The sequence below is a fragment of the Centroberyx gerrardi genome, chromosome 7, assembly GCF_048128805.1.
Source record: "Centroberyx gerrardi isolate f3 chromosome 7, fCenGer3.hap1.cur.20231027, whole genome shotgun sequence".
Lineage (NCBI taxonomy): Eukaryota > Metazoa > Chordata > Actinopteri > Beryciformes > Berycidae > Centroberyx > Centroberyx gerrardi.
Window position 1 is genome coordinate 21,351,165 of NC_136003.1, and position 24,157 is coordinate 21,375,321.

The 24,157-nt window shown below is 38.7% G+C and overlaps 1 protein-coding gene and 1 pseudogene across 1 annotated transcript; both read right to left on the minus strand.

Moving 5' to 3' along the window:
- Nucleotides 1-1,092: 1,092 nt before the first annotated feature.
- On the minus strand, nt 1,093-4,412 carry LOC144539464 (uncharacterized; annotated as a pseudogene).
- A 4,735-nt stretch (nt 4,413-9,147) lies between these two features.
- On the minus strand, nt 9,148-21,968 carry LOC139925512 (myosin heavy chain, fast skeletal muscle). The gene is made up of 39 exons (XM_078284503.1): nt 21,765-21,968; nt 21,502-21,645; nt 20,512-20,668; nt 20,314-20,341; nt 20,114-20,225; nt 19,920-20,012; nt 19,160-19,223; nt 18,967-19,065; nt 18,780-18,883; nt 18,555-18,693; nt 18,321-18,439; nt 18,059-18,208; nt 17,802-17,972; nt 17,402-17,708; nt 17,181-17,263; nt 16,468-16,555; nt 16,265-16,382; nt 15,936-16,059; nt 15,314-15,450; nt 14,912-15,167; nt 14,524-14,766; nt 14,226-14,402; nt 13,972-14,117; nt 13,755-13,845; nt 13,266-13,655; nt 12,955-13,081; nt 12,762-12,880; nt 12,422-12,618; nt 12,133-12,316; nt 11,872-12,037; nt 11,657-11,781; nt 10,921-11,229; nt 10,629-10,832; nt 10,422-10,547; nt 10,122-10,292; nt 9,871-9,975; nt 9,690-9,785; nt 9,449-9,580; nt 9,148-9,168 (listed from the first exon to the last, which is right to left on the minus strand). Exons 1-39 carry the CDS (start codon nt 21,966-21,968, stop codon nt 9,154-9,156), a joined length of 5,820 nt encoding a protein of 1,939 aa, XP_078140629.1. The 3' UTR covers nt 9,148-9,153.
- Nucleotides 21,969-24,157: the final 2,189 nt, after the last annotated feature.

Consider the following 24,157-nt stretch of genomic DNA (forward strand, 5'->3'; position numbering starts at 1 on the left):
ATATTGAGTACACCAGTAATGTCCACAGTATGCCCAATGATAAATAGCTAATAGATCTAATAGATAAATAGCAAAAGTGCCCTGCATGATTTGTGAATTATTTGTTCCAATAAATAAACAGATTGATTTAAAGCTTGATTTTAAGTTAATACACTTTATGATAGGTGGTTGAGTCTTCTAATTTTGATATCACAGCCAGTAGTGGGCCTTCATTTTGGAGAAGCATCCAAATGTCACTGGTGTATAGTTGCAGGATACACACATCTCAGATTTCTGAAATTAAATTCAGGCTGATGGTCTTACCATTAAAGATTGAGGGGCGTTACATGTCTCCCGGGAATGGATTATAACAAGAGTTGCCAACTCAGATGAGATAAGACCCCAAATAAGTTCCACACAAATCTAACAGAATGCTAAAGATGCCCCTGCTGTTTTGCTAACAAGAATGAAAAAGATGCAGATTTAGAGGAGTAGGAGTTAATATATTGACAGAAATTCAAAAAAATGACTGGAGGGAAAGTTCGGCATCATCTCATCTTTCATTCATCATAGTTGTGTGCAGACTTGGCTTATTTGCTATCTTACCAGCAGATCACAAGGTATTAGTATGGTCACAAATAAAACCAGCTAAGGGAGGGAGCAGTGATTCGTGTTTGGCGTAGAGAGAAGGATATATTTAGAGGACACATTTATATGTAGATATCTTGTTAACGCAAAACAGCAATGTTTATGAGATTTTTCAGTGTAAAATGTAAGAGATTAATAATTTCATTTTGGAAATAAATATCTCCTGCATTATGTGAAATTCTCACATTTGAACATGATAAATTTATGCAAAATGCTTTATCTCTTAACAATTAGTCTACTCATTATTTTAATTCATCCATTATAAACCAAACTTCTAAATTTTATCAGGATGGATAATCTAGTATAGTCCAAATCATATCACATAGCCAAAAACATCAGTATTGAGACACTGGACTAAAGGTGCTTTTTTGTTCCTGCAGACTTGTCTACTTTGTATTTCACACTAAAGATGCATATGAGACAGGAATTCTGCTTTTGATTATGATTACACATTTCATTGTTTTTTTAGGTCTACATGTAAAACAAGTCAATAGTGTCACAAATTGGCATAAGCCTTGGGATGGATTAGCTCAAAGTAAGTAAAAGAATATTGAACAGAAGTATTGTTCTATTATCCAAAGCAGCAATGATTGAGATTATTGCCATTTTAGGGATGTAAGAATGTCAACCGCCCATATGCATTCTCTTCCTCACTCTGGGAAATCAAAAGAGGCCCCTGTAGTCTTTTTGATCATCATTAGGCAGACCACGTTCCCTCAACCTAAACTTAAATGTCTAATACTTCTGCTTTACTTCACACACAAAATAGCGACTCCTTACCTTCGATATGTTACAAAAATCCACAAACAGCAGAAATTGTGCTAATGTCAGTATCCTAATCACAGCAAGCATCCATTGAACAAAAAATAAATAAATAAATTCTTGCCACCTTCATGGCCAGATTCTCAGCCTCATCCAGACGGTGCTGCAGGTCTTTGACTGTGACCTCCAGGTTCTTCTTCATCCTCTCCAGGTGAGCGCTTGTGTCCTGCTTCTTCTTCAGCTCCTCAGCCATCATGGCCGGCTGAAATTATGAGAATTCCCTCATTAAAATGTTAACTGAAAGAAAGCTATTGACATTATTGAATTAAATAAGTAGACAAACTGTTGTTGGCAGTAAAAGCTATATAAAATAGGAGAGATAGCTGAAACCTCACATCAGTGATAGCCTTCTTGGCCTTCTCCTCAGCATTTCTTGCTTCCTGGACACAATCATCGACTGGACACAATCATTGACGACTGGTGATCTGGATATGAAAAAAGATAACACAATATTTTCAAGACATACTTTTTATATCTTGGAAGGGATATGATTCAGGTGATTTTTTAGCTACAAACCTGAGAGTGAAGCAGTCCCACACGCTCACTAGCATCAACCAGTTCCTGCTCAGCCACTTTGCGGCCTCTCTCTGTCTGCTCCAGAGCGACTCTCAGCTCCTCAATCTCAGCCAGCATCAGACCATTTCTACGCTCCACCATGGCAACCTGCTCCTTCATGTCTTCCTGTCCTCTGAGAGCATCATCAAGGTGCAGTTGGGCATCCTGGAACCAAAGATAAACTGCTCAGCCACTTTGCGGCCTCTCTCTGCCTGTCTCTCAGCCAGCATCAGACCATTTCTATGCTCCACCATGGGAAACCTGCTCCTTCATGTCTTCCTGTCCTCTGAGAGCAGTTGGGCATCCTGGAACTAAAGAAAAATGTATATCAATTAACTGCTTCTGCTCACCTAAGAGCCATATGTTTTACTACCTAGGACTATTACCTTGAGCTGTCCCTGGATATTCCTCAATTGTTTCTGGGCCTCAGCAGCCTGCCTGTTGGCGTGGCTCAGCTGAATCTCCATCTCATTCAGGCCTCGCTCCATCTTCTTCTTGACTCTCAGGGCATCATTCCTGCTCCTGACCTCAGAGTCCAGAGTGGTCTGCATAGATTCAATCACCCTCTGGCTGTTCCTCTTGATCTGCTCCATCTCCTCATCCTTCTCTGCCAGCTTCCTGTCAACTTCACCTTTGAGTTGGTTGAGCTCAAGTTGAACACAGAGAATCTTGGACTCTTCATGCTCCAGTGTACCCTTTAGCACGTCATTTATGAAATGTCACTATTCTAAATACCATTTAAACAAGGACAAATGTGACTAAATGAATTACAGATCTAGTTTTTGAAACTCACATATATACAGGATGTCATTGAATTGCTCCAATCCAGACATATGTTGTCCAAAATATTTTACCTCTGCCTCCTCCAGGGCAAAATATACACATTGTATTTCTTTCTTATCTGGTCAATAATTAATGATTATTTGTCTCAAATGTACTGTAGATAGTAGTTGACCTACGCTGCAGGTTCTTATGCTCTCTCTTAATGGTCTCCAGTTGATTCAGAGCCTCCTCATAAGAGTTCTTCATCTTGAAAAGTTCAGAGCTAATAGAGCGAGCCTCTTTCTGGGCTCCTTCGAGCTCTGCCTGGCCCTCCTCATACTTCTGTTTCCATTCTGCCAGGACCTAGTATTGTATGGTAAAATCTAAATTATTAAGTAATATTTGTGTTAATATTTTAATTTGTATTTTATTTAATAAATTGTGCTTTTACTTCTAGCGTCATCCTTTACTTTATCAAAGTTTCTCTGCTTCTTGTCAAGGTTAGCAGCCAGAGCATTAGCTCTCTCTACATCAGTCATGAGGTCCTCCACCTCACCCTGCAGCCTCTGCTTGGTCCTTTCCAGAGAGGCACATTTTGAGTTCACAGCTCACAGATTCCTCAGTCTCCTGTAGATGCTGGGCTAGCTTTTTTCTGCAAAACAAATAGTTGTTTTTCCTCAAATTTCAGACAATGAATGTATTGAACCTGTTAAAGAGTAGAAACTTTTCTGGTTACTTGGCCTCCTCCAGCTCCTCAGTGCGCTGGTCGCAGTCATGGCGGGCTGATTGAACAGCATGTGCCAGGGCATTCTTGGCCTATAAAAACATTGCAGGATACATTTTTAATCAATCTATGTAACATACAAATACTATCTGGACAAGTGGTTCTTTATGTTGGATCCGGGATATCCAAGGACCCATGATGGGGATAGAGGTCCCAGAGTTTTCTTGGCCTATGAAATATCCAGTTTTGTCAGGCAACACCTGTACAAATCCACAGTGACCCTCAGATTACTCATAAATTGGGCAACAGAGGATTGAATTGGTAAAAGGAAGACTGGAATTCAAGCCTTATGAAAAGCAGATAATAGGACGATGTAACATCTCATACCTTCACTTCCTCCTCAATGTGTCTCCTTCCTCCAGCTACTCAATACGAGCCTAGGATTTGATGGTAGTAATGTCATGCAGATCTGTTGACAGAAAATCTTGATTTGTTTCTTAATTCATGCAATCTAATCTACTGCTCAGGTGTTTTACCTGGAGTTCCTCGGTCTTCTTCTGAAGCTGAGAACCAAGGGACTGTTCTTCCTCAATCTTACTGAGGAGCTGGCTGGTTTCAAAGTCCTTCCTTAACAGTGAGGGTCTGAAAAGGACATACAGTGAAAAAACTTATGCTAAAGGACAAGGTTTACAAAGATAGTCTATCAAATAACTAACAAATAATATTTATTCACATACCTTTCCAGTAACCGTCTCAACAGTGGCTTTGCCACCCTCTTTTTTGACGAGTTTACCCTTGAGGTACATCTCATCAGGATCAGCCACAAAGAAGGCGGTTTGGCGTCAAATGGAGTGTTCTGAGCCTCAATCCTCTCCCTCTCTGGTTTGCAGAGGTAGATGGCCGCGGGGCCATAGGCCTCCATCTTCACATCTGTGCTTATGATGGCACTTTAGTTGAAACTGAAAACATGAAGAGTTCAAAATAGTGTAAGAATATTTCAATGAGATATAGGCAATGTTTGGTATAGTTTTTTTATCTGGCATTGTTGATATTCTGTTATTTACGTATAGTGACATCTTTTACCTCAGTTGATCCCAACAGAGGATTAGTGGTAGAGTATCTGGTGTAGTCTCAAGACACTATGAAAAAAATGTTCAGACGATCTAACATAAGTTCAGTAACTTTGTTTTTCATTTTTAAAAATCGGATTAGTATCTGAAATTCAAGAAGTAGTTTCAGACCAGTTGAAGGGTGAAGGTGTCATCCAGGCAAAACCTCTCCAGATTTAGTTAATAAATGCCAATTGAATTCAGTAGAATCAGTAAAGTAGTCAAAGAATCTGTGATCCTGTGATCACAGATTGTGACCATCCATTCAACTGCCCTCCAGCAACTGAGAAATTATAATGGTCTTTAAATAGTTGTTTCCCTATTGTATAAAATGTCAAAATAACAAAACAGGTAGAAAATATATTATTAAAAAATACTTGCATTAATAATGCATTACAACATGATAATAGACTTGATTCCATTGCAATGTCAATGCAACCAATACACTGTTGGTGTTGAAATAGGCCTATTCATTTCTAAAATCAATGTTTAAACACAGTGTATTAGGCAAAATATTTGCAGTGGAATGAAATACATTGTTGATGTATAGTATTTACTTTAAAAACACTGGAGCAATATATACTTTTCTTGCCGCTAAAACAAATTTTGAAGTACTGTCATGCTCTAATTTAACCAGACAAGTTGACTGAACACATTCCCTTTACAGCAACGAAGGAGGAGTTGCAAGGGGTGGGTTATAAACATACACACACTCACACCTGGAAGCTTGTTCAAACACACCATTATATTGTAGGCCACAGAGCTATTCCACTGGATCCAATTGGGAGTTAAGTGTCTTGCTCAAGCGAACAAGAATGTCAAGTTATTTAGGGAGGAGAGATGCTTATTTACTTTTTCCCCTAGATTATCTCAGCCAGTCATTAGCTTGTTTCTCTAACTTATAGTCTACCACTGCCTCCAAGTGTAAGTACGCAAGCTGTCTTTTTTATTCATAGGCAGCTTTGGGCGTTAGTTTTGGAGAAGTGTCCAAATGTCATTGGTATTCAGTTTCAGGACTTTGGCACACCTAAAATCTCTGAAATGAAATAAATTTGGAAATCAGGGTCACACTCTAAATGCCACAGATATAAGAAAATTATCAACATAGCTTAATTGAATTTTAAACACTTATTACACATTCTACATTAATCTATAATATCAATTTGACAGTTGCATGCAGTCTTTTTAACAAATCAATTCATGTTGTTTATGGCTATACTTACCAAAGCTTTCATTCTGCTCATAAAAACTGAGTGTGCCAATAATGCTTTGAAAATTAAAAACACTTTATTAAAAGGGATTGCATCATATTAATGGGCAATGTCAGATGCAAGCATGGAGCTTAGTTTTGGAAATGCACCCAAATGTTTCTGGTGTACAATTACAGGGCACTGGCACATCTCATATTCCTGTAATATAATTAAAGGTGAGGTTCCTTTAAGCAGTATGATATATATCCCTAAATGGTCTTGAAAATAGTTGCCAGCTCACTTGGGATCAGACCCGAAATAAGTTCCACATAAGTCAAAAAGAACTTCATCCATTTGCTACATTTGATACTAAGGAGCTGGTGTCTATTATGGAAACATGGTGCTAGTGTCTTGGGAAATCTTGAAGGCTTATCACCTTTGTTGCATTTTTTGGTCATTGCTGGCATTGGCTTTCACACAGAGAATGACAGTTAAGTATTGTAACTCTAGTTCTATGATCACAGGCGGAGCCCTCTAACAGGGCTCTGTTGGCTTAGCCACTCATCTAGTCGCCTCAGCGCACTGAAATTTGCATGCACGTGCTCAGCCAATCAGGATGAGCCTATACACCCTCTATGGGGCCTCGCACTATAAATGGCGAGCGGCTCATTCAGCATCCGGGCCGAGGCACTCGAAACACGGCTCATGCGGATCCGTTGTCACGATCAGGCTGGGGCAGCCCGGGTAGTCTTTAGCGATGTTGGTCTCAGACGATGCCATCCTAGGCAAACTTGTTCGTCAGGCGCTGAAGAAAAAGTGGATGCTGAATTAGGGGCCGCTCGCCATTTATAGTGCGAGGCCCCATAGAGGGTGTATAGGCTCATCCTGATTGGCTGAGCATGTGCATGCAAATTTCAGTGCGCTGAGGCGACTAGATGAGTGGCTAAGCCAACAGAGCCCTGTTAGAGGGCTCCGCCTGTGTGAAATAGAACATGTTTCATGAACATAGAAACAGTTAAACCATTTCAGAATATGTTTCCAAAATGAGAATCACCCACCTTTTTCTAAATTCCTGTATTTTCCAAGGTGACTTTTTGGAGATACTGATTTGAGCAGATGGAGTGACATGTATGGGAAATGTATGACCAAGTAAACAAATATTTTGAGTATTTTTCATCACTCTCTTAATGGCTTATCTGTTGCTGATATTGATTACCTAGATACAAGTCACTCCCTCAATAACTATATTTTTATTCTAATCTAATCTATTTTCTGCGGATAGGAGGGAGGACATCCTGTATGTGCAATGTGCTGTATGTCCAAGTGTCCAATTTTACAACGGATATGGGTGATTCATTAATGATTGCACATATTTGCCCAGAGGGTAAGGTGATACAACATAATCAAAAGTGAAAAGACATTTTGCAAATGTAAGATCACATGTCATTAAGTATAAATCACATTCACTGAACTTTATACTGTTTGGTAGTGCACAGGCTGTGATCTGGTCTGGTTGTCTTATTTCATTAGCTGTTGTTTATTTTTTATACACATGGTAAAACTTTGTTTGAAGCCTAATTTCTAACATATAAGGCCCTAACCAGAACTTCATTGCAGATATGGCATGTTCTTCGTTGCTATTTAACATGTATAAGTTTGCTTATTCATATATTTATGTAATTTGTGGCATATACTTATGGGGAACTGTGTGTCACTTGTATCATCAAGAATGATAAAACAAAGAAACAAAGTCTCTGACCAATGCACTTTCTGACTGAATTTACTGTAAGTAGCTTCATTTGGATTGTTAATGGCTTCATGCTTAACTAGCTGGTGTAAAATGAAGAAGGCGGCTCTCCTTTGGAACAAAGCACGGTTTTATTCTGTTCTGTCTATAAGGCATCAGGTAGACTATTCATTTACAACAATACCTTGGGTTTCTCCCTTTGTCACCCCCTGCCGTCAAGCAGCACAGTATTTGCAACACCTTACCGTAACTGTCGTAACAATTGGGCATACTAAATCTTACCATATATGACAGCTGGTGGTTGACCAACACTGAACAACTAACTCCTGATGCTAGCTAGTGCATACAATCTGGCCAGCAAAGTAGCTACGACTTTTTTTTTTTTATAGTAAATGTCTCTTAATAATTGCTAATTCTGTAGCAATCCTAAATTTGTGAAGTGACCAAAGCCAGTTGATCATTATAATAAAAACAATCTACTTGCCCATTTAATTGATTTTCAGTTGATGCTGGAGAAAGGAAAATATTGCTATTTGATAAGATAACTTGCCCAAAACATGAAGTTGTGGCAACATAAAGGGAACGTTTGCATGTATTTACTTGGCCAGTTAGAGTTTAGGATATAGTAGCTATCAAGCATCAGTAGACTATGGAAATTTTGTTTCAGGAGATGTTTCTAAAAGGAACAGGCAAGCGCAGCAGAGAGACACAGCTGAGAGAAAGGTAACAGAGTGTTGATGTTAGCTAAACTCAGCATGAGTAACGTTATAGTTAAATCTCCCTTGGTTGATGGCAGTACCTATAGAACAGAGAAAGTGACAGTTACTGATGGCAAGTTTTGTGACGGTCAGCAAAACTTAACGTTTGGTAAATTGAAGACTCTACTGTAGGTCAAGTTCCCTCATATTACAGGCTCGCTACAGTATGAATAACGTCTGCGGACCAAGCCATGGAAATGCACTCTGACAATGGCTTGAAAAACATCAGACACTGCCCTGCTGATAGATGGCTGCAATACCTCGGAGGCACAGGCAACCGGTGTCTGGAGGGAGCCAGATGCCAGAACCCGACATGTTGACAGCATATCAAAGGCAGATATTGCATGGGATCTTTGAGTGGCAAGGTTGCTGGTGGGCATCTAACCATAAAACATCAAACTTTTCGTGACTGAGTTGAAATCACTGCACTGGATCTTTAAGTAGATAAAAAGTCCCAATTGAAAAAGTTCTATTTCAAAATTCCACTTTAACTGGAGATTGTAAGGTTCAATTTGTGATACAGTCATGTATCAGGAGAAATGCTTGATCAAACAAAACTTGCATCCTTTCTGCTATTGAACATCCAACAGCTAGCCTCCCTGCAGCAACTCCATAAGCTAAAACATATCCTCAGACATTACAGCAGGGCTAACTGCCCTACTTAGATACATCTCCATCTAGCTGCAGTGGAGTAAATTGTTTTTCTGGGCAACCAAATAATGGAGTAATCAGAGAAGAAATGACAGGATACAGGATGGTGAAGACAATAATCATCTTTATTGAATTGTAACAGGGCATTCAACCTTTGGTTCATATTTTATGAACTCTGTTGAAAGGCCTCACTTGGCCTCAACTTCTCTTATTCAGCCTCAGACTAAAAAGAGGGGAAAATAAAAATATTAAATGAGCAATATTAAAATTCATTTTCAGTTTATCAATCAAGTCACCTAAGAGGTAGTCCGCACAAAAATTAGAAAAAGTGTCACAATCTCTTATGTGGGAATTCAAATTTGGAATTTGCTATATACAGTAAGGCATGTTTTTAATTTAGCCTATCAACAGCAAAAGTGCATAGCATATCAAATCACTCTCATGACTTCTGCTGTGAACATAACTGATATCATGAGCATGCAAACAACTTATCACAAAGATACCTTTCCAGCCTCACGGCTCTTGGCTCTCAGCTTGTTGACCTGGGACTCAGCAATGTCAGCACGCTCCTGAGCCTCCTCCATCTCATGCTGAACCTTCCTGTACCTGGACAGGTGAGTGTTGGCCTGCTCCTCCTGTAAAGAGTTTTAGAGTTACATTGTTTCAGTTGAAAGAGAGTTTAGATTGGCATTATTATTAATTCTGTTTGAAATTATTTATCTCATATCAATGTATTTGACTTACAGCCTCCTCAGACTGTCTCTTGTAGGCCTTGACTTTGAGCTGCAGCTTGTCCACCAGATTCTGAAGTCTGGTCACATTCTTCTTGTCCTCTTCAGTCTACAGTTATGGATTAATAAAGAGAGTGAGCAAACATAGCATGAAAGAGAAGCCTTAGTTTTATTCTAGGAAGATAGAAGAGGACCTGGTAGGTGAGTTCCTTGACTCTCCTCTCATATTTGCGGACTCCTTTAACAGCATCAGCTCCACGTCTCTGCTCAGCCTCAACTTCAGTTTCCAGCTCACGCACCTGTAACGTGACAATAAATAATAAATCAAAATTTTGTAGAAGGATGTCAATACTGAGAAATTTAAGTAGATGTATTCCACACTATGAAAGTGTGATTTTCATACTGAAACTCTGCTAAATTTTGAGCATTTATACACAGTGTATACCCTGGACTCCAGTTTCTGGAGCTGCTTCTTGCCACCCTTCATGGCCAGATTCTCAGCCTCATCCAGACGGTGCTGCAGGTCTTTGACTGTGACCTCCAGGTTCTTCTTCATCCTCTCCAGGTGAGCGCTGGTGTCCTGCTCCTTCTTCAGTTCTTCAGCCATCATGGCCGCCTGAAATTATGAGAATGCCTCACTAAAATTTGATGGAGATGTAGTATTAAATTAATAAATACACTAACAGGAAACAATTTTCATTGTAATAAGAGAAATCCATAAAAAATGAGACAGATGTAAACTCACATCAGTGATAGCCTTCTTGGCCTTCTCCTCAGCATTTCTTGCTTCCTGAACAGAATCATCCACCTCACCCTGAACCTGGACAAGGTCAGCTTCCAGCTTCTTCTTGGTGTTTATAAGACTGGTGTTCTGGATATGGGAAAAGATAAGACAATATTTATTTATATATCTTGGAAGAATTATGATTCAGGTGAATCTTTAACCACAAACCTGAGAATGAAGCAGTCCCACACGCTCACTAGCATCAACCAGTTCCTGCTCAGCCACTTTGCGGCCTCTCTCTGTCTGCTCCAGAGCGACTCTCAGCTCCTCAATCTCAGCCAGCATCAGACCATTTCTACGCTCCACCATGGCAACCTGCTCTTTCATTTCTTCTTGTCCTCTGATAGCATCATCAAGGTGCAGTTGGGCATCCTGGAACCAAAGATAAACGTATATATGTATTAACCGCTTAACTCACTCTTCGATAACATTTATCAATAAATGATAGTATAAAATTTACCTTGAGCTGTCCCTGGACATTCCTCAGTTGTTTCTGGGCCTCAGCAGCCTGCCTGTTGGCGTGGCTCAGCTGAATCTCCATCTCATTCAGGTCTCCTTCCATCTTCTTCTTGATTCTCAGGGCATCATTCCTGCTCCTGACCTCAGAGTCCAGAGTGGTCTGCATAGATTCAATCACCCTCTGACTGTTCCTCTTGATCTGCTCCATCTCCTCATCCTTCTCTGCCAGCTTCCTGTCAACTTCACCTTTGACCTGGTTGAGTTCAAGCTGAACACGGAGAATCTTGGCCTCCTCATGCTCCAGGGTACCCTTGAAGTAATTCAAACAATTACAATATTAAAAGTCACCCATATATGATTTTCTCTAAACAACTGTCACATTTGAATTATGTGATAAAAACTAACTAATAGAGCTGCTTTCTATCAGCATATTTTAGAATTTCTCATCCCATTGAATGATGGGATATGGGTTATTAGCATAGCAAAAGTCCCAAATTGAAACACCTATTTTCAGTAACAGCAAGAATGATGTTTTTTAGTAGCATTAGAATGTAGCATCCAAAATAATTTTGAAGATAAATGTTAATGAGAAATCCTGCATGCAGTACCTTTAAGTTACCTTTCCTCATTGTCATAATACAGTTTTGATTAAACCAACTCAAGAACTGACAACTGCTGGATTTTTATTAAAGTAGCATAACACAAGGAATCGTTGTCAACTCCTGATTTTGTTGTACCTCTGCTTCCTCCAGAGCTGACTGAATTTCAACCTTCTCACTCTCCACTGTCTTCTTAGCTTTCTCCAGCTCATGGATGCTCTTTCCAGCCTCACCAATCTGTTCAGTCAAGTCTGAGATCTCCTCTACAGGAAAAAAAAAACTTTTAGTTTTTGTATGTAGTTGGCATGTTATGAATGATTATTTGTCTCAAATGTAGATAGCAGTTGACATACGCTGCAGGTTCTTGTTCTCTCTCTTCACGGTCTCCAGTTGATCCAGAGCCTCCTCATAAGAGTTCTTCATCTTGAACATTTCAGTGCCGAGAGAGCGAGCCTCTTTCAGGGCTCCTTCCAGCTCTGCCTGGCCCTCCTCATATTTCTGTTTCCATTCTGCCAGGACCTAGTATTATATAGTGAATAAAAATGATTCATAAGTAACATAGATGTGTGTGATATTTTAATAAATCTGGTTTGATACCTTGTTTAACCCTTTACCTTATCAAAGTTCCTCTGCTTCTTGTCAAGGTTAGCAGCCACAGCATTAGCTCTCTCCACATCAATCATGAGGTCCTCCACCTCACCCTGCAGCCTCTGCTTGGTCTTCTCTAGAGAGGCACACTTTGAGTTCACAGCCTCAATGGATTCCTCAGCATCCTGCAGACGCTGGGCAAGCTTTTTCCTGCAGAGAAGGAGTTGTTTATACTCAAATGTTAGACACAGCAAATTATTTATCTGAATTAAAAATTGTATCTATTCTACAAAAAAGTTTAAAGGTTTTATTTACTTGGCATCTTCCAGCTCCTCAGTGCGCTGGATAGCATCAGTCTCATATTTACTCCTCCACTGAGCCACCTCGCTATTGGCCTTGGACATGCCACGCTGCAGCTCACCCTTGGCCTCCTGCTCCTCCTCATACTGCTCTCTGAGCAGGTCACAGTCATGACGGGATGATTGAACAGCATGGGCCAAGGCATTCTTGGCCTATGAAACATTACAAGAAACATGACAGTTTCATCTAACTGATGTGAGACACATGTACAAATACACATTACCTTTCAATTTGCTCTCGTACTAAGCAACAGATAATTGGCCTGAGAATGCCTGATAAAATTAAGATCCCATACCTTCACTTCCTCCTCAACGTGCCTCTTGAGCTCTTCAATCTGCTGAGTGAAAGCCTGCTTGCCCCTGGTCAGCTGGGAAACAAGAGCTTCTTTTTCCTCAAGCTGGCGGGAAAACTCACCTAAAACACATAGAAATGTGTTATATATGAAATGATGAACCCACTAACATAATTGTTGATTACAGGTGACTCACCATTCTCTGTCGCGAGTCTTGCCCTCTGTGCACTCATGTCATTCAGCTGGCGAACATTCTCGTCATTTTTGGCCTTGAGTTCACTCAACTGGTCCTCAAGAGTTCTGCACATTTTCTCCAGATTGCCCTGTAAACAATGAAAATTGGTATGTTGCTCAAATACGAACTAAATATCAAAATAGTCAAACACAGTAGAAAAGAGAATATGGCAGATATAACCTTTCTTTCTTCTCCCAGTGAGAACCGTTGATATATTGAACAATAATTCCTAATTTTAAACACACACCTAATGCAATTTTCTCTTTACACACCTTTGATTTGGCAACAGCCTCCATGTTGCTAGAGAGGTCATCAATCTCCATCTTGTACTCGCTCTTCTCCTTCTCCAGCTTCTGCTTGACACGCTGGAGGTTGTCGATCTGCTCTCCCAGCTCTGCAACACTGTCAGCCTGCTTCTTGCGGAGAGCTGCTGCAGTGGCTTCATGCTGCAGGGTGGACTCCTCAAGGTCACGACGCATCTTCTGGAACTCAGCCTCGCGCTTCTTGTTCATCTCAATCTGAGCAGCTGTTGCTCCACCAGCTTCCTCAAGCCTCTCACTGATCTCCTCAAGTTCCCTGGAGAGATCAGCCCTCAGCTTCTCTACCTTGGCCCGAGCAGCCCGCTCAGCCTCAATCTCTTCCTCCAGCTCCTCAATACGAGCCTAGGGTTTGATGATAGCAATGTCAAGTAGACCTATGAACCTGAATATCATGTGTTATTCTTGATTTGCTGAATCTAATCTGTATGTCAATTATGTTACCTGGAGCTCCTTGATCTTCTTCTGAAGCTGAGCACCAAGAGACTGTTCATCCTCAATCTTACTGAGGAACTGGCTGATTTCAAAGTCTTTCCTTGATGTGGAGAACATGAAAGTTTTCACTGTCATAGTTCTGACTTATGTTGATGGTGTTGCATTGTGTGGGATAGTGAAAAGTAAGGATATGAACCCAAATAAAACTCATAAAAATAAAACTTACTTCTTGATTTTTTCCTCAGATTGCTGTTTGTCATTCTCCAGATCCATTATGGATTCCTGGGCCAGTTTCAGATCTCCCTCAAGCTTCCTCTTGGCTCTCTCAAGGTCCATGCGGAGCTTCTTCTCTTGCTCCAGTGAACCCTCAAGCTATTGAATAACAGCAGTTGTAATAGTGTTTATACTTTAGGGCAGTCGAGAGACAAATTACTGCGGAATTACCATAAAGAGACAGTATTAACAAAAAAAAATTCTCACATCGTCCACTTGCTGTTCCAGCTTGGTCTTGGCCTTGGTCAGAGTGTTGACTTTGTCTTCCTCTGCCTGGAGATCATCCAGTGTTTGCTGGTGGGCCTCTTGGAGGGCCTTCTTCTCCTTGGTTAACTTGGCAATAGAGTCATCTTGAGATGCCATCTCCTCTGTCAGGTTTTTCACCTGATAGTGGAAGGAAAGGTTAATTTTGAGTTCTATCACTTCTTATGTATATACATTCAAAACACTAGAAGAAGTAATATTTTATCTTTTTGTATAAGTATGAATTTAAAATGAACTGAACCTTGTTCTCAGTGGCATGTTTCTCCTTCTCCACTTTGGCCAAGGTGAGCTCCAAGTCATCAATGTCTTTCTTCAGCTCAGAACATTCATCCTCCAGCTTCCTCTTTTTGGCAGTCAGTTCAGCATTGACTTCCTCCTCATCCTCCAGTCTCTCACTTGTCTCTTTGACTTTAGCCTCGAGCTGGATCTTGCTCTTAATGAGCCCTTCACACCTTTCCTCAGCATCAGAGAGGTTCTCCCCTTCCTATTTGAACATACATATGGTATTCACAAGCAATTTTTGGATGAAACATTGAAGAAATTAAATAGTAAATACTACATAATAGTATACGTCATTAATACAAAAACAATAAAAGAAAGTGGCATATCTGCTCTTGTATTCCACTTACAGCTGATACTTGCAGTTGCAGGTCATTCTTTTCCTGCAGCAGGGAAACCATCTTCTCCTCCAATTCCTTCTTCTTGGCCAGGGCGGTAGCCAGGTCCGTCTTCATCTTGTCATAGTTCTCCTTCATCTGCTGAAGTTCCTTCTCAGTCTCAGCACTCTTCAGAAGAGGCTTGATCTTGAAGTACAGCTTCAACCATGGCCAGTTTTTCACATTCATGAATGAGCGTATATTGTACTGGATGCTATAGATAGATTCTCTATAAAGTAAATCAAAAACAAAAAGTCATTTGATTGATCATGTGATTTTATGGAATTGCTTAGTATAACAATAGAACAAAACAATTATAATATGAGAAGCCTTCAAATGGACTGTACAATTCAGTATACTGTATCATTCTCCTACCTCCTCTCCATCATCTTGACAAACTCTCTCCTCATGACGTATCCTCTGCAGAGAGCCTGAGTCATGGTCACCAGTATAGCCAGTTTGTCATCTCTCATCTCTTCTAGGGTACCCAGCAGACCAGCTTTGAAGAACACCTGTATTTAAGAGCAAAAAGTCAGCCATAGATTCATACACTGAGTATAGTTGGACATGGGGGGGTAATAAAATATTATTATTTAATTATTATTATTTATTTAGTGTAATCCATTAGTTCCTGAAAATACCACATTGAACTTACTTTGATGACTTGAACATTACTAGAAATGTGTAAAAGGAAAGAATGCACTCTAATTGCGAGCTGATGGATACATACATCATTTTACATATATTGAAATAATGATTGACAATAATTATGTAATAGTAACACATTACAGTCTGTAATTTGGAATAAACTGTATACATGTTAGTTCATATTCTTAGATTTTGGAGGTAATATATTCAAAATGTCACTTTGTATTACTGTGCTTGAGTAATTCAGTGGATTATGTGACTGGTCCCAGTTTTATGTAATGAATTAGTCAACTGATTAAATAAAAGTAAAAATAAAACCAAATGCATTTTAACTGTTTTCACTTGTTACCTTGGTGTGTCCAAACTTGTACTGAGTGTGGTCCACATCAATGGAGCCCAAGAGTTTCTCTGAAGCTTTCTTGTTGTCAATGAACTGTCCCTCAGGGATGACACTGGCATTCAATACTTTGTATCTATAATAGAAAATATTTAAATCAGATACATTTGTTATACTTGTAAGTAAGCATAATTAATTAAGTAATGAATAGTATATATATATATATATATATCTTTTTTTAACATTTCTCTAAGCCCAGGATGTCGATGTCTGATAATGTCAAAATCCACTAAACTTGTTTTTTAATGCATTGGAAGTCCAGAGAAAAATTAGCAAATCACCTCTGCTTGAAGTCACCATAGAGGATTCTGCTGGGGAAGCCCTTTCTGCAGATTCTGATACCCTCCAGCACGCCATTACACCTCAGCTGGTGGATGACCAGGAAGTTCTCCATAAGACCTGGACATTGTTAACAAAATATTCCATCAAATTTCTGTTTATATAAACCATTCATGTTTTGTAATAACAGCACACTATTTTTTACCTGGGGTCTTTGATTCATTAGGAATCAGGCAACGCACAAAATGAGGGTGGGTGCTCCTCAAGTTGGTCATCAGCTTGCCCAAGTTCTCCTGTGGATTGGAATTGGCTATTTCGTTAATCTGTTTTTAAAATTCTTTGGAAATGATCAAACATAAATATGAATATCATAAAACTTCAATTAAAAGCCGAGTCCCAATTAAACGCCGAGTCCCTTTTACTGGCCGGGTGTGGCTACACGTTTTGACAAATAAAGGCTGGTCTCAATTAGAAGCCGGTTGCCACTGACGCTGAGAAGCAGTTTATTTTTTTTTTACTTGCATTCAATTGTCAGTCACATTTGCTGATCGCCGTGGTAGGTAGGCTACCGGTATTTTGATAGGGGCTCGCTCTCTCGCTCTCTCGCTCTCTCGCTCTCTCTCTCTCTCTCTCTCTCTCTCAGTGCATGAGGTTGGCCTAGATGCGCTGTCTGTCGGAGCGAGATCAAATGAATGATTCGTAATTGATATGTTATTCGATAGCCTAATTTTTATACAAGTAATATTCATACGGTACTGGTTTAAATAAACAATTTGATGGTATTTCCCATCTTTGCTGAGCAAGAGTTTTGTGCGAAAGGAATTAAAGGCCTGTCCCAAATATAGGCCGGTTGAGTTCAGTGTTTGAAGCAAATGAAAGCCCGGGCTATTAATTGAAGTTTTACGGTAGACTACATACTCTGAAAAGAGCAGACACAGTCTGGAAGGAACCACCCTTCTTCTTTCCTCCCTTCTTGCCACCACCTCCCTTGCCACCAGCGTCTGTTTTACAAAAAATAGTGTCTCATGAGAGCTACAAAAAAACAACATCCACTTTTAAGACTGATTATCAAGTGGAAATGGCATTGCAGAATTTCTGTAGTTGCACATATGAAGAAATTGCACACATTTTTTACCTACCATCAGTTGCAGCATGGGATAGATACAATAAAGCGAGTAGTTTGTTTGCAGACTTCTGGTAGAGCTGAATAACTGAATCGTTCAGTGGGTCCTTGTTCTTGTCCAGCCAGCCATTGATGTTGTAGTCCACTGTACCAGCATAGTGAACCAGAGAGAAGTGAGCCTCAGCCTTGCCCTTTGAAGGCTTTGGCTTCTCAAAGGCCTTAGTCTTGCCAAGATGCTGATCATGCAGCTTGTTCTTGAAAGTTGTGTCTGAGGCCTTGGGGAACATGCACTCCTCTTCAAGGATGGAGAAGATGCCCATTGGCTGATGGAGAATTAGGTCATATGGAAAAGAATTAGAAATTTAACATGATTTCAGAAATCAAGAAATCTGTTCTGCCAGAGAGACTTTACTTACTTTCTCAATAAGCTCAATGCAGGCAGCCAAGTCCATACCAAAGTCAATGAACTCCCATTCTATGCCCTCTTTCTTATATTCCTCTTGTTCCAGGACAAACATGTGGTGGTTGAAGAACTGTTGCAGTTTCTCATTGGTGAAGTTGATGCAGAGTTGCTCCAAGCTGTTGAACTATAATAATAACAGACATGAAATCACTTGAATGGCCAACCAGTTCTAATATTATGTTACTGCTGAAGTGTTATTAATGAACTCACATCAAAGATCTCAAATCCAGCGATATCCAACACGCCAATGAAGAACTGTCTTGGCTGCTTTGTGTCCAACATCTCATTGATACGGATGACCATCCACAAGAACATTTTCTCATAGATGGACTTACACAGAGCCATGACAGCATTGTTGACCTAGAAACAGAGGCAAAGGACATGAAATATCTTATTTAAGCTTTTGTATCCGATATGCATTGCTTCATTTGCAAATATTTTACACCTCATCAGTTTTTGTAAGCTCTTTTACCTGTGGCACGGTCTGACCTTTGGTCACCATCTCATTTCCGACCTTGACTCTGGGGTAGCACAGGCATTTCAGCATATCAGCTGAGTTCAGGCCCAAGAGGTAGGCGATTTTATCAGCCACTGATGGAAAGAAATTATTTTAGCACTCAATGCACTGGACATGTTTAGAAATATGTGTTACACTGCAAACCTTGTTAGGCCTCTATGCAATATAAAATATTGTTATCATAATTACCCTCTGTGCCATCTGGCTCAGCCTGCTCCTCACGCTGCTTCTGCTTGAACTTCATGTTGCCATGATGCATGCAGGCACCAGTCAGCTTGTAGATGCCTATCTTCTCTTCAGCAGTGAAGCCCAGGATGTCAATCGCAGTCTGAATTACACATAAAAATACATATTTTAATTCAAGAGCATTTTTGCCAAGGAATACAACATTTAAATTTTGTTTGCTTTACTTACATCTGTTGCAATGAATTCTTCTACATCATTGATGCTTTTGACAGTGATTTCACCCTGACTGATCATTGGGTAGTCATAGGGGTTGGTGGTGATCAGAAGAGCCTCTGGAGGAGGTTAGAGAAATGCATGAGGTTTTCTGCCAATATATAATTGTTCTTTCCCAAGTTTATGTTGTGTAGTAACATACCTAGGAGCTCAGGTTTGTGCCCAGTCATTAGCTGATAGAAGATATGGTAGCTCCTCTCAGCAGACAGTTGGAAGGTTACTCTGGACTTCTCCAGCAGGTCTGTGAATTTCATATGATAGTTTTATACGGATATGTATACTTCATAATTGTAACAATAAAGACTGTACTTAGATTAACTGTAAATGTGACTTACATGTTTCAATATCAGCTGAAGCCAGTTTTCCAGTGGTTCCAAAATGAATTCTGATGAATTTACCCTAAACATCCCAGGTAAAAAAAACAAAAAGTATACTGAAGTTGTACTTATTTTCAGTTCATACTAAACGAACAATGTGCTATTTTGGAACAACTTTAACTATGTTAAGTGTTCTTTAAATGTTACTTAAGTTCAGTTTTATTGTATTGTGAATGTATTTTAGTATGCTTAGTTGTGCTAAAATGTATTGTAATTGTAATAATATACTATTCATTGCATTTAAAATACACTTTTTGAGTTTTATTTGAAGTATAATTTGAATACATGTTTAGTTATATATAATTGTATTTTCTGGAGACATTCAATATGATAATAGTTCATTAATTATTTCCAAGTAATTTGTTTGCTAGACTCTGTATCATGGAGCCTTGAGTTTCATCCTGCCTTTTACTGTTTTAACATTGCATTGATTTTATTTCTACTTATAATCTGTAATTCAGTATGTCAGTGTATTTGGTTTTATGTTGGTTGTCTGCAACTTGTATATATGATTTTTGTGCTGCTGTTGCAGGTCTCTCTTGTAAAAGAGATTTTTTTTTAATCACAATGGGACTACCTGGTTAAATAAAGGCTAAATAAATGAATAATAGAATATCACCAGGATACTAGAAATATAACTATAAAAAAAGTAGAATAAAGAGCAATTTTTTCTGACATACCATAGGATAGTATGATAGTGTGCCATTTTAACACTTACAAAACGAGAGGAGTTGTCATTCCTTACAGTCTTGGCATTACCGTAGGCCTCCAGCAGAGGGTTGGCTGCAATGATTTGATCTTCCAGCGAACCCTAAGACAAAATGGATTGGGTGTATTAGGAATAGCCTATATTTAACTTTTTGACTTTTGAGTGTTTTTTTTTTGTTGTTTTTTTTCAAAATTAATTTTTACCTGTATTTTGCCAGCTACTGGCTCTGCCTTTTTACCTCCAGCCACTGCAATTGTTGCAAAGTACTGGATGACACGTTTGGTGTTGACAGTCTTTCCTGCACCGGATTCTCCGCTGGGGGATGAGAGAGGTGTCTGAATTATTCTTTTTTCATAACTGTAAAGGTCCGAAGAAGTTATTTAATAATTAGTATTTTACTCACGTAATAAGGATAGACTGGTTCTCACGATCTGAAATGCACAAATGCACAATCCACTTTAACTGCTGTATATGACTGGTCAAAATACAGTCATATTTGATGTCATCACTGTCATGTCTCATCTTGTCAATCATTTGGAGATAAAGTCATGTGTCATCTCTTCCAATTAAAATAAGCACACTGTAATGACTCTTATCTTACCAGTGAGCATGAACTGATAGGCGTTGTCAGAGATGGAGAAGATGTGGGGTGGAGCCTCAATCCTCTTCTTGCCTCTGTATCCATTAACAACCTGAGCATCGTACACAGGAAGCCACTTGTAGGGGTTCACGACGACACAAAACAGCCCAGAGTAGGTCTGTGAACAGTAGACAGTACACTCTAATTTCATGCAACGTGACACATTAAAAATGTATTTAAATATTGCATGTTAAAGCTTCTATGTTTAAATTATTTATCTCAATATATCATAATATAGCATTTATATTCATTCAAATCATTTTGATAGCATAGTATAATGGCTGTAGAAAAATGAAACCATTACAGAGAAAATTGGTTTATTCTGTATGTTGCTTTCTATGTGTTAATTCTGTTTTTTTCCGGGAATTGACTAGAATGGGACTTGATGAGAACTGACTAGCCAAATGAATGGCAATAACAATCATTATCAATTTGTTCTGTGGCTCTTATGGGCTATCTCTATTGGTGGATTTCATTATCTCCCTATCTATTATTTTTTAAGAATCACTTATCAAGAAGTTCAAATGCATTAGCTTACTTTTTGGAAAAGAGTTCAATGTAATAAATGTTAGTTAAAATAGAGTCAGCATATTAAGGATGAGTAGTATCATCATCCTAAAAATTAATACATCAATTAATTAAGGAATACAATAAAAATCCCCATTTAAGTTGTGTGTCTCATCGTCTAGTTTTAACTCCTTTAGCGCTGTTGTTATTTCCATTAAAGTCAAACTGAAATGATTTCCAAACTCTTTTATCTAATACAGTGTTGCATCAATACTATTAAGTTTTGTTGTTGTCTGTTGTCTGCTGTATTGTTTTGAAATTTCCTCATGTAGAGATAAAGAATAAATTCAAAAAAATCTGTGATGGAGAGATGTTGGACCTAAATGAAGATGTTCATATGTTAATATAATATAACAGCTATAATATAATAAGTTCAAAACTCACGTAGATCATCCATGATGCAAAACGCTCTTTGAGGTTATACAACACGGCAGGCTCGCTGAGGTGGGTCATCATGGCCATGTCCTCAATCTTATCATACTTTGGAGGGTTCATGGGGTGGATGTCATCCTCTTTAACAGTGAGGGTCTGTGAAGCAAAAAAAGTTCAATGTTTTACAAGAACATTATCCAAATGTTTTAGAGATTTGTGATCAGGTTTCACTTCCATATAGGGCCATTTGAAATAGATGAGGAATTATTACTTACTTTGCCTGAAATAGTCTCAACAGTGGCTTTGCCACCCTCTTTTTTGACGAGTTTACCCTTAAGGTACATCTCTTCAGGCTCAGCTACAAAGAAGGCGGTTTTGGCATCAAATGGAGTGTTCTGAGCCTCAATCCTCTCCCTCTCTGGCTTCCGGAGGTAGATGGCCGCGGGGCCATAGGCCTCCATCTCTGCATCTGTGCTCATGATGGCACTTTAGTGGAGACTGAAACATAAGAAGGAGTTCAAATTACTTTTATTTCAGTGAGATATAGTTGGTTTAATTGGTTTTGGTGTAGTATCTCTATCTGGTGTTCTTTTATTTGTGACATCTTTTACCTCAGGTGAACCCACCAAGTTGTACAGTATCTGTTGTAGTCTGAAGATGCTATGAAAGAGAGATTGAGATGATCAGCCACTTGCCCAATAACTTGTTATAAAATCCATTTTGAATGAAAAGGAAGAAATATTTCAGACTAATTAATGCTCAAAGGGACACCAAATTATATTTTCCAGACTGTCCCATGGATACTGTACAAGAATTCTGAGATCAAAGTCAGAATTCTGAGAATAAAGTTAGGATCTCAGAATTCAGAGATTCTGACTTTATTCTCAGAATTCTGAGATTTGATCTCAGAATTCTGGCTTTATTCTCAGAATCTCACAATTCTGTGATTAAGCTCAAAACTCAGATAAAGTTTTCATGTGGCCCTAATTTTGCCACTTGCTGCTCATTTTGAAAAAAATAAATAAAATAAAAACCTTTGGTTGATGTTAAGTCACCCCAAGACTATTTTGACATGAAAAACAGGATGACTGAGTATCACATGGCATTAAGGTAATATGTACTAAAAGCAAGTTTAGTAAGAAAGCATGAATAGTCATCAGCAAGCAATCATGAACCATCACCACAAATGCACTCACCTGTGTCTGGTGCCTCTCGGCTCTCAGAGTCCCAAGCTGCTGCTTTTATAGAGGGTGGAACTGCCTGGTCAGCAACAGTCCCCTACTTGGTTTGGACAAGTACCCCTGTCATCTTGTGGCCTATCTTGTGACTTGACATTGCAGGTTTATTATTATTATTGTTTTTTTTTTTTTTTTTTTTTTTTTTTTGTGTATAGAAAATATTTCATCACTGAACTGTCAGAATAGTGTTACAAAAAAACTGACAAATCAAATGTTAGCCGTATAGCAAAACAAGCTCAGAATTTTGGAATAAAGCTAAAAAAAGATGATTAAAAACAAATTTTAGGCTATAGGTCACATATAGACTTGAACTAGCATTGTTACATCAATCATGATACTCGTTATAGTGTAATATACATTATGATCTAAACATGTGACTTCTATGACGATATATATATATATTTATATAAAAGTTAAAACATTTGTGATATGGGGTTAAGCCTCGACTTCCTTTTGAATCCATGGACTCATTGGCCGTAGTTTTGCAGATGCACTCAAATGTCATTGGGATAGAGTTTCAGGGCTTAAGCACATTTCAGATATCTGAAATAAAATAAAATTGAGGTTCGGGGTCATTGTGCTTAATGTCACCAATATGAGAAAAATAAGAATTATATTTTAACTTTAAACACCTACTGTATACCACACCAGATATTGATTTGGCAGGAGTATGCCATTTAACATTGTTAATATAATGTAATATGTTTTATAGAGATTCATTGGACATAGCTTAATTTCTGCACATAAAAAGTAAGCCTGAAACTAATGTCCAAAGTATGTCCTAAAATAGATGCCACGCAATGCACAGCCTGGTTTTTGAATTACTGATTTGCTCCAATAAATGATGCTGTTACTTTCAAAAATACTTGTAATTGATTTGATCATTTTATAATCAGGGGTTGTGTCTAATTAGCTAAGCATCCTTTTAATGATACATTTCATAGTCAGGAGTGGAACTTAGTTTTGGAAAAGTACCCAAATGTTGCTAGTATACAGTTGCAAGACATTGGCACATCTCATATTTCTCTAATAAAATTGAATGTGAGCACCTTTCCATAAAGTTCAAGCAGTATTACACTTCGCCCTAAATGGACTAGAAGAGCATATGCCAACCTAGCTGAGATAAGTCCTATAATAAGTCTTACTCAAATTTATCCTCATGCCACATTTGATGCTGAGGTTGTCATTGCTGTTATGGAAACATGATGTCCTGGAAAAACTATTTTTGAAACATTGGTTCCCACATAAAAATGTCTTTCATGATCCTGGAAACGGTCAACAACTGTCCGAGTTCCTTCCAGAAATGTTAAAGTTGAGTTAAATGAGAATTAGATGACCATTATTATCGTATAAAACAGTGAACCTGCTTTACTAACACATGGATTTATAAATATCTTTGTCTAGAAGTCATAAGAGTGATTTGATTTGCT

Excerpts from the sequence above, each read along its gene's own strand:
- LOC139925512 (XM_078284503.1), bottom strand. The coding sequence starts at position 21,968 with ATGAGCACAGATGCAGAGATGGAGGCCTATGGCCCCGCGGCCATCTAC. Across the intron at positions 21,646-21,764 it reads TTGAGACTATTTCAGGCAAA|ACCCTCACTGTTAAAGAGGA; the intron begins GTAAGTAATAAT and ends TTTGCTTCACAG. Across the intron at positions 9,581-9,689 it reads AGAGACAGTCTGAGGAGGCT|GAGGAGCAGGCCAACACTCA; the intron begins GTAAGTCAAATA and ends AACTCTTTACAG.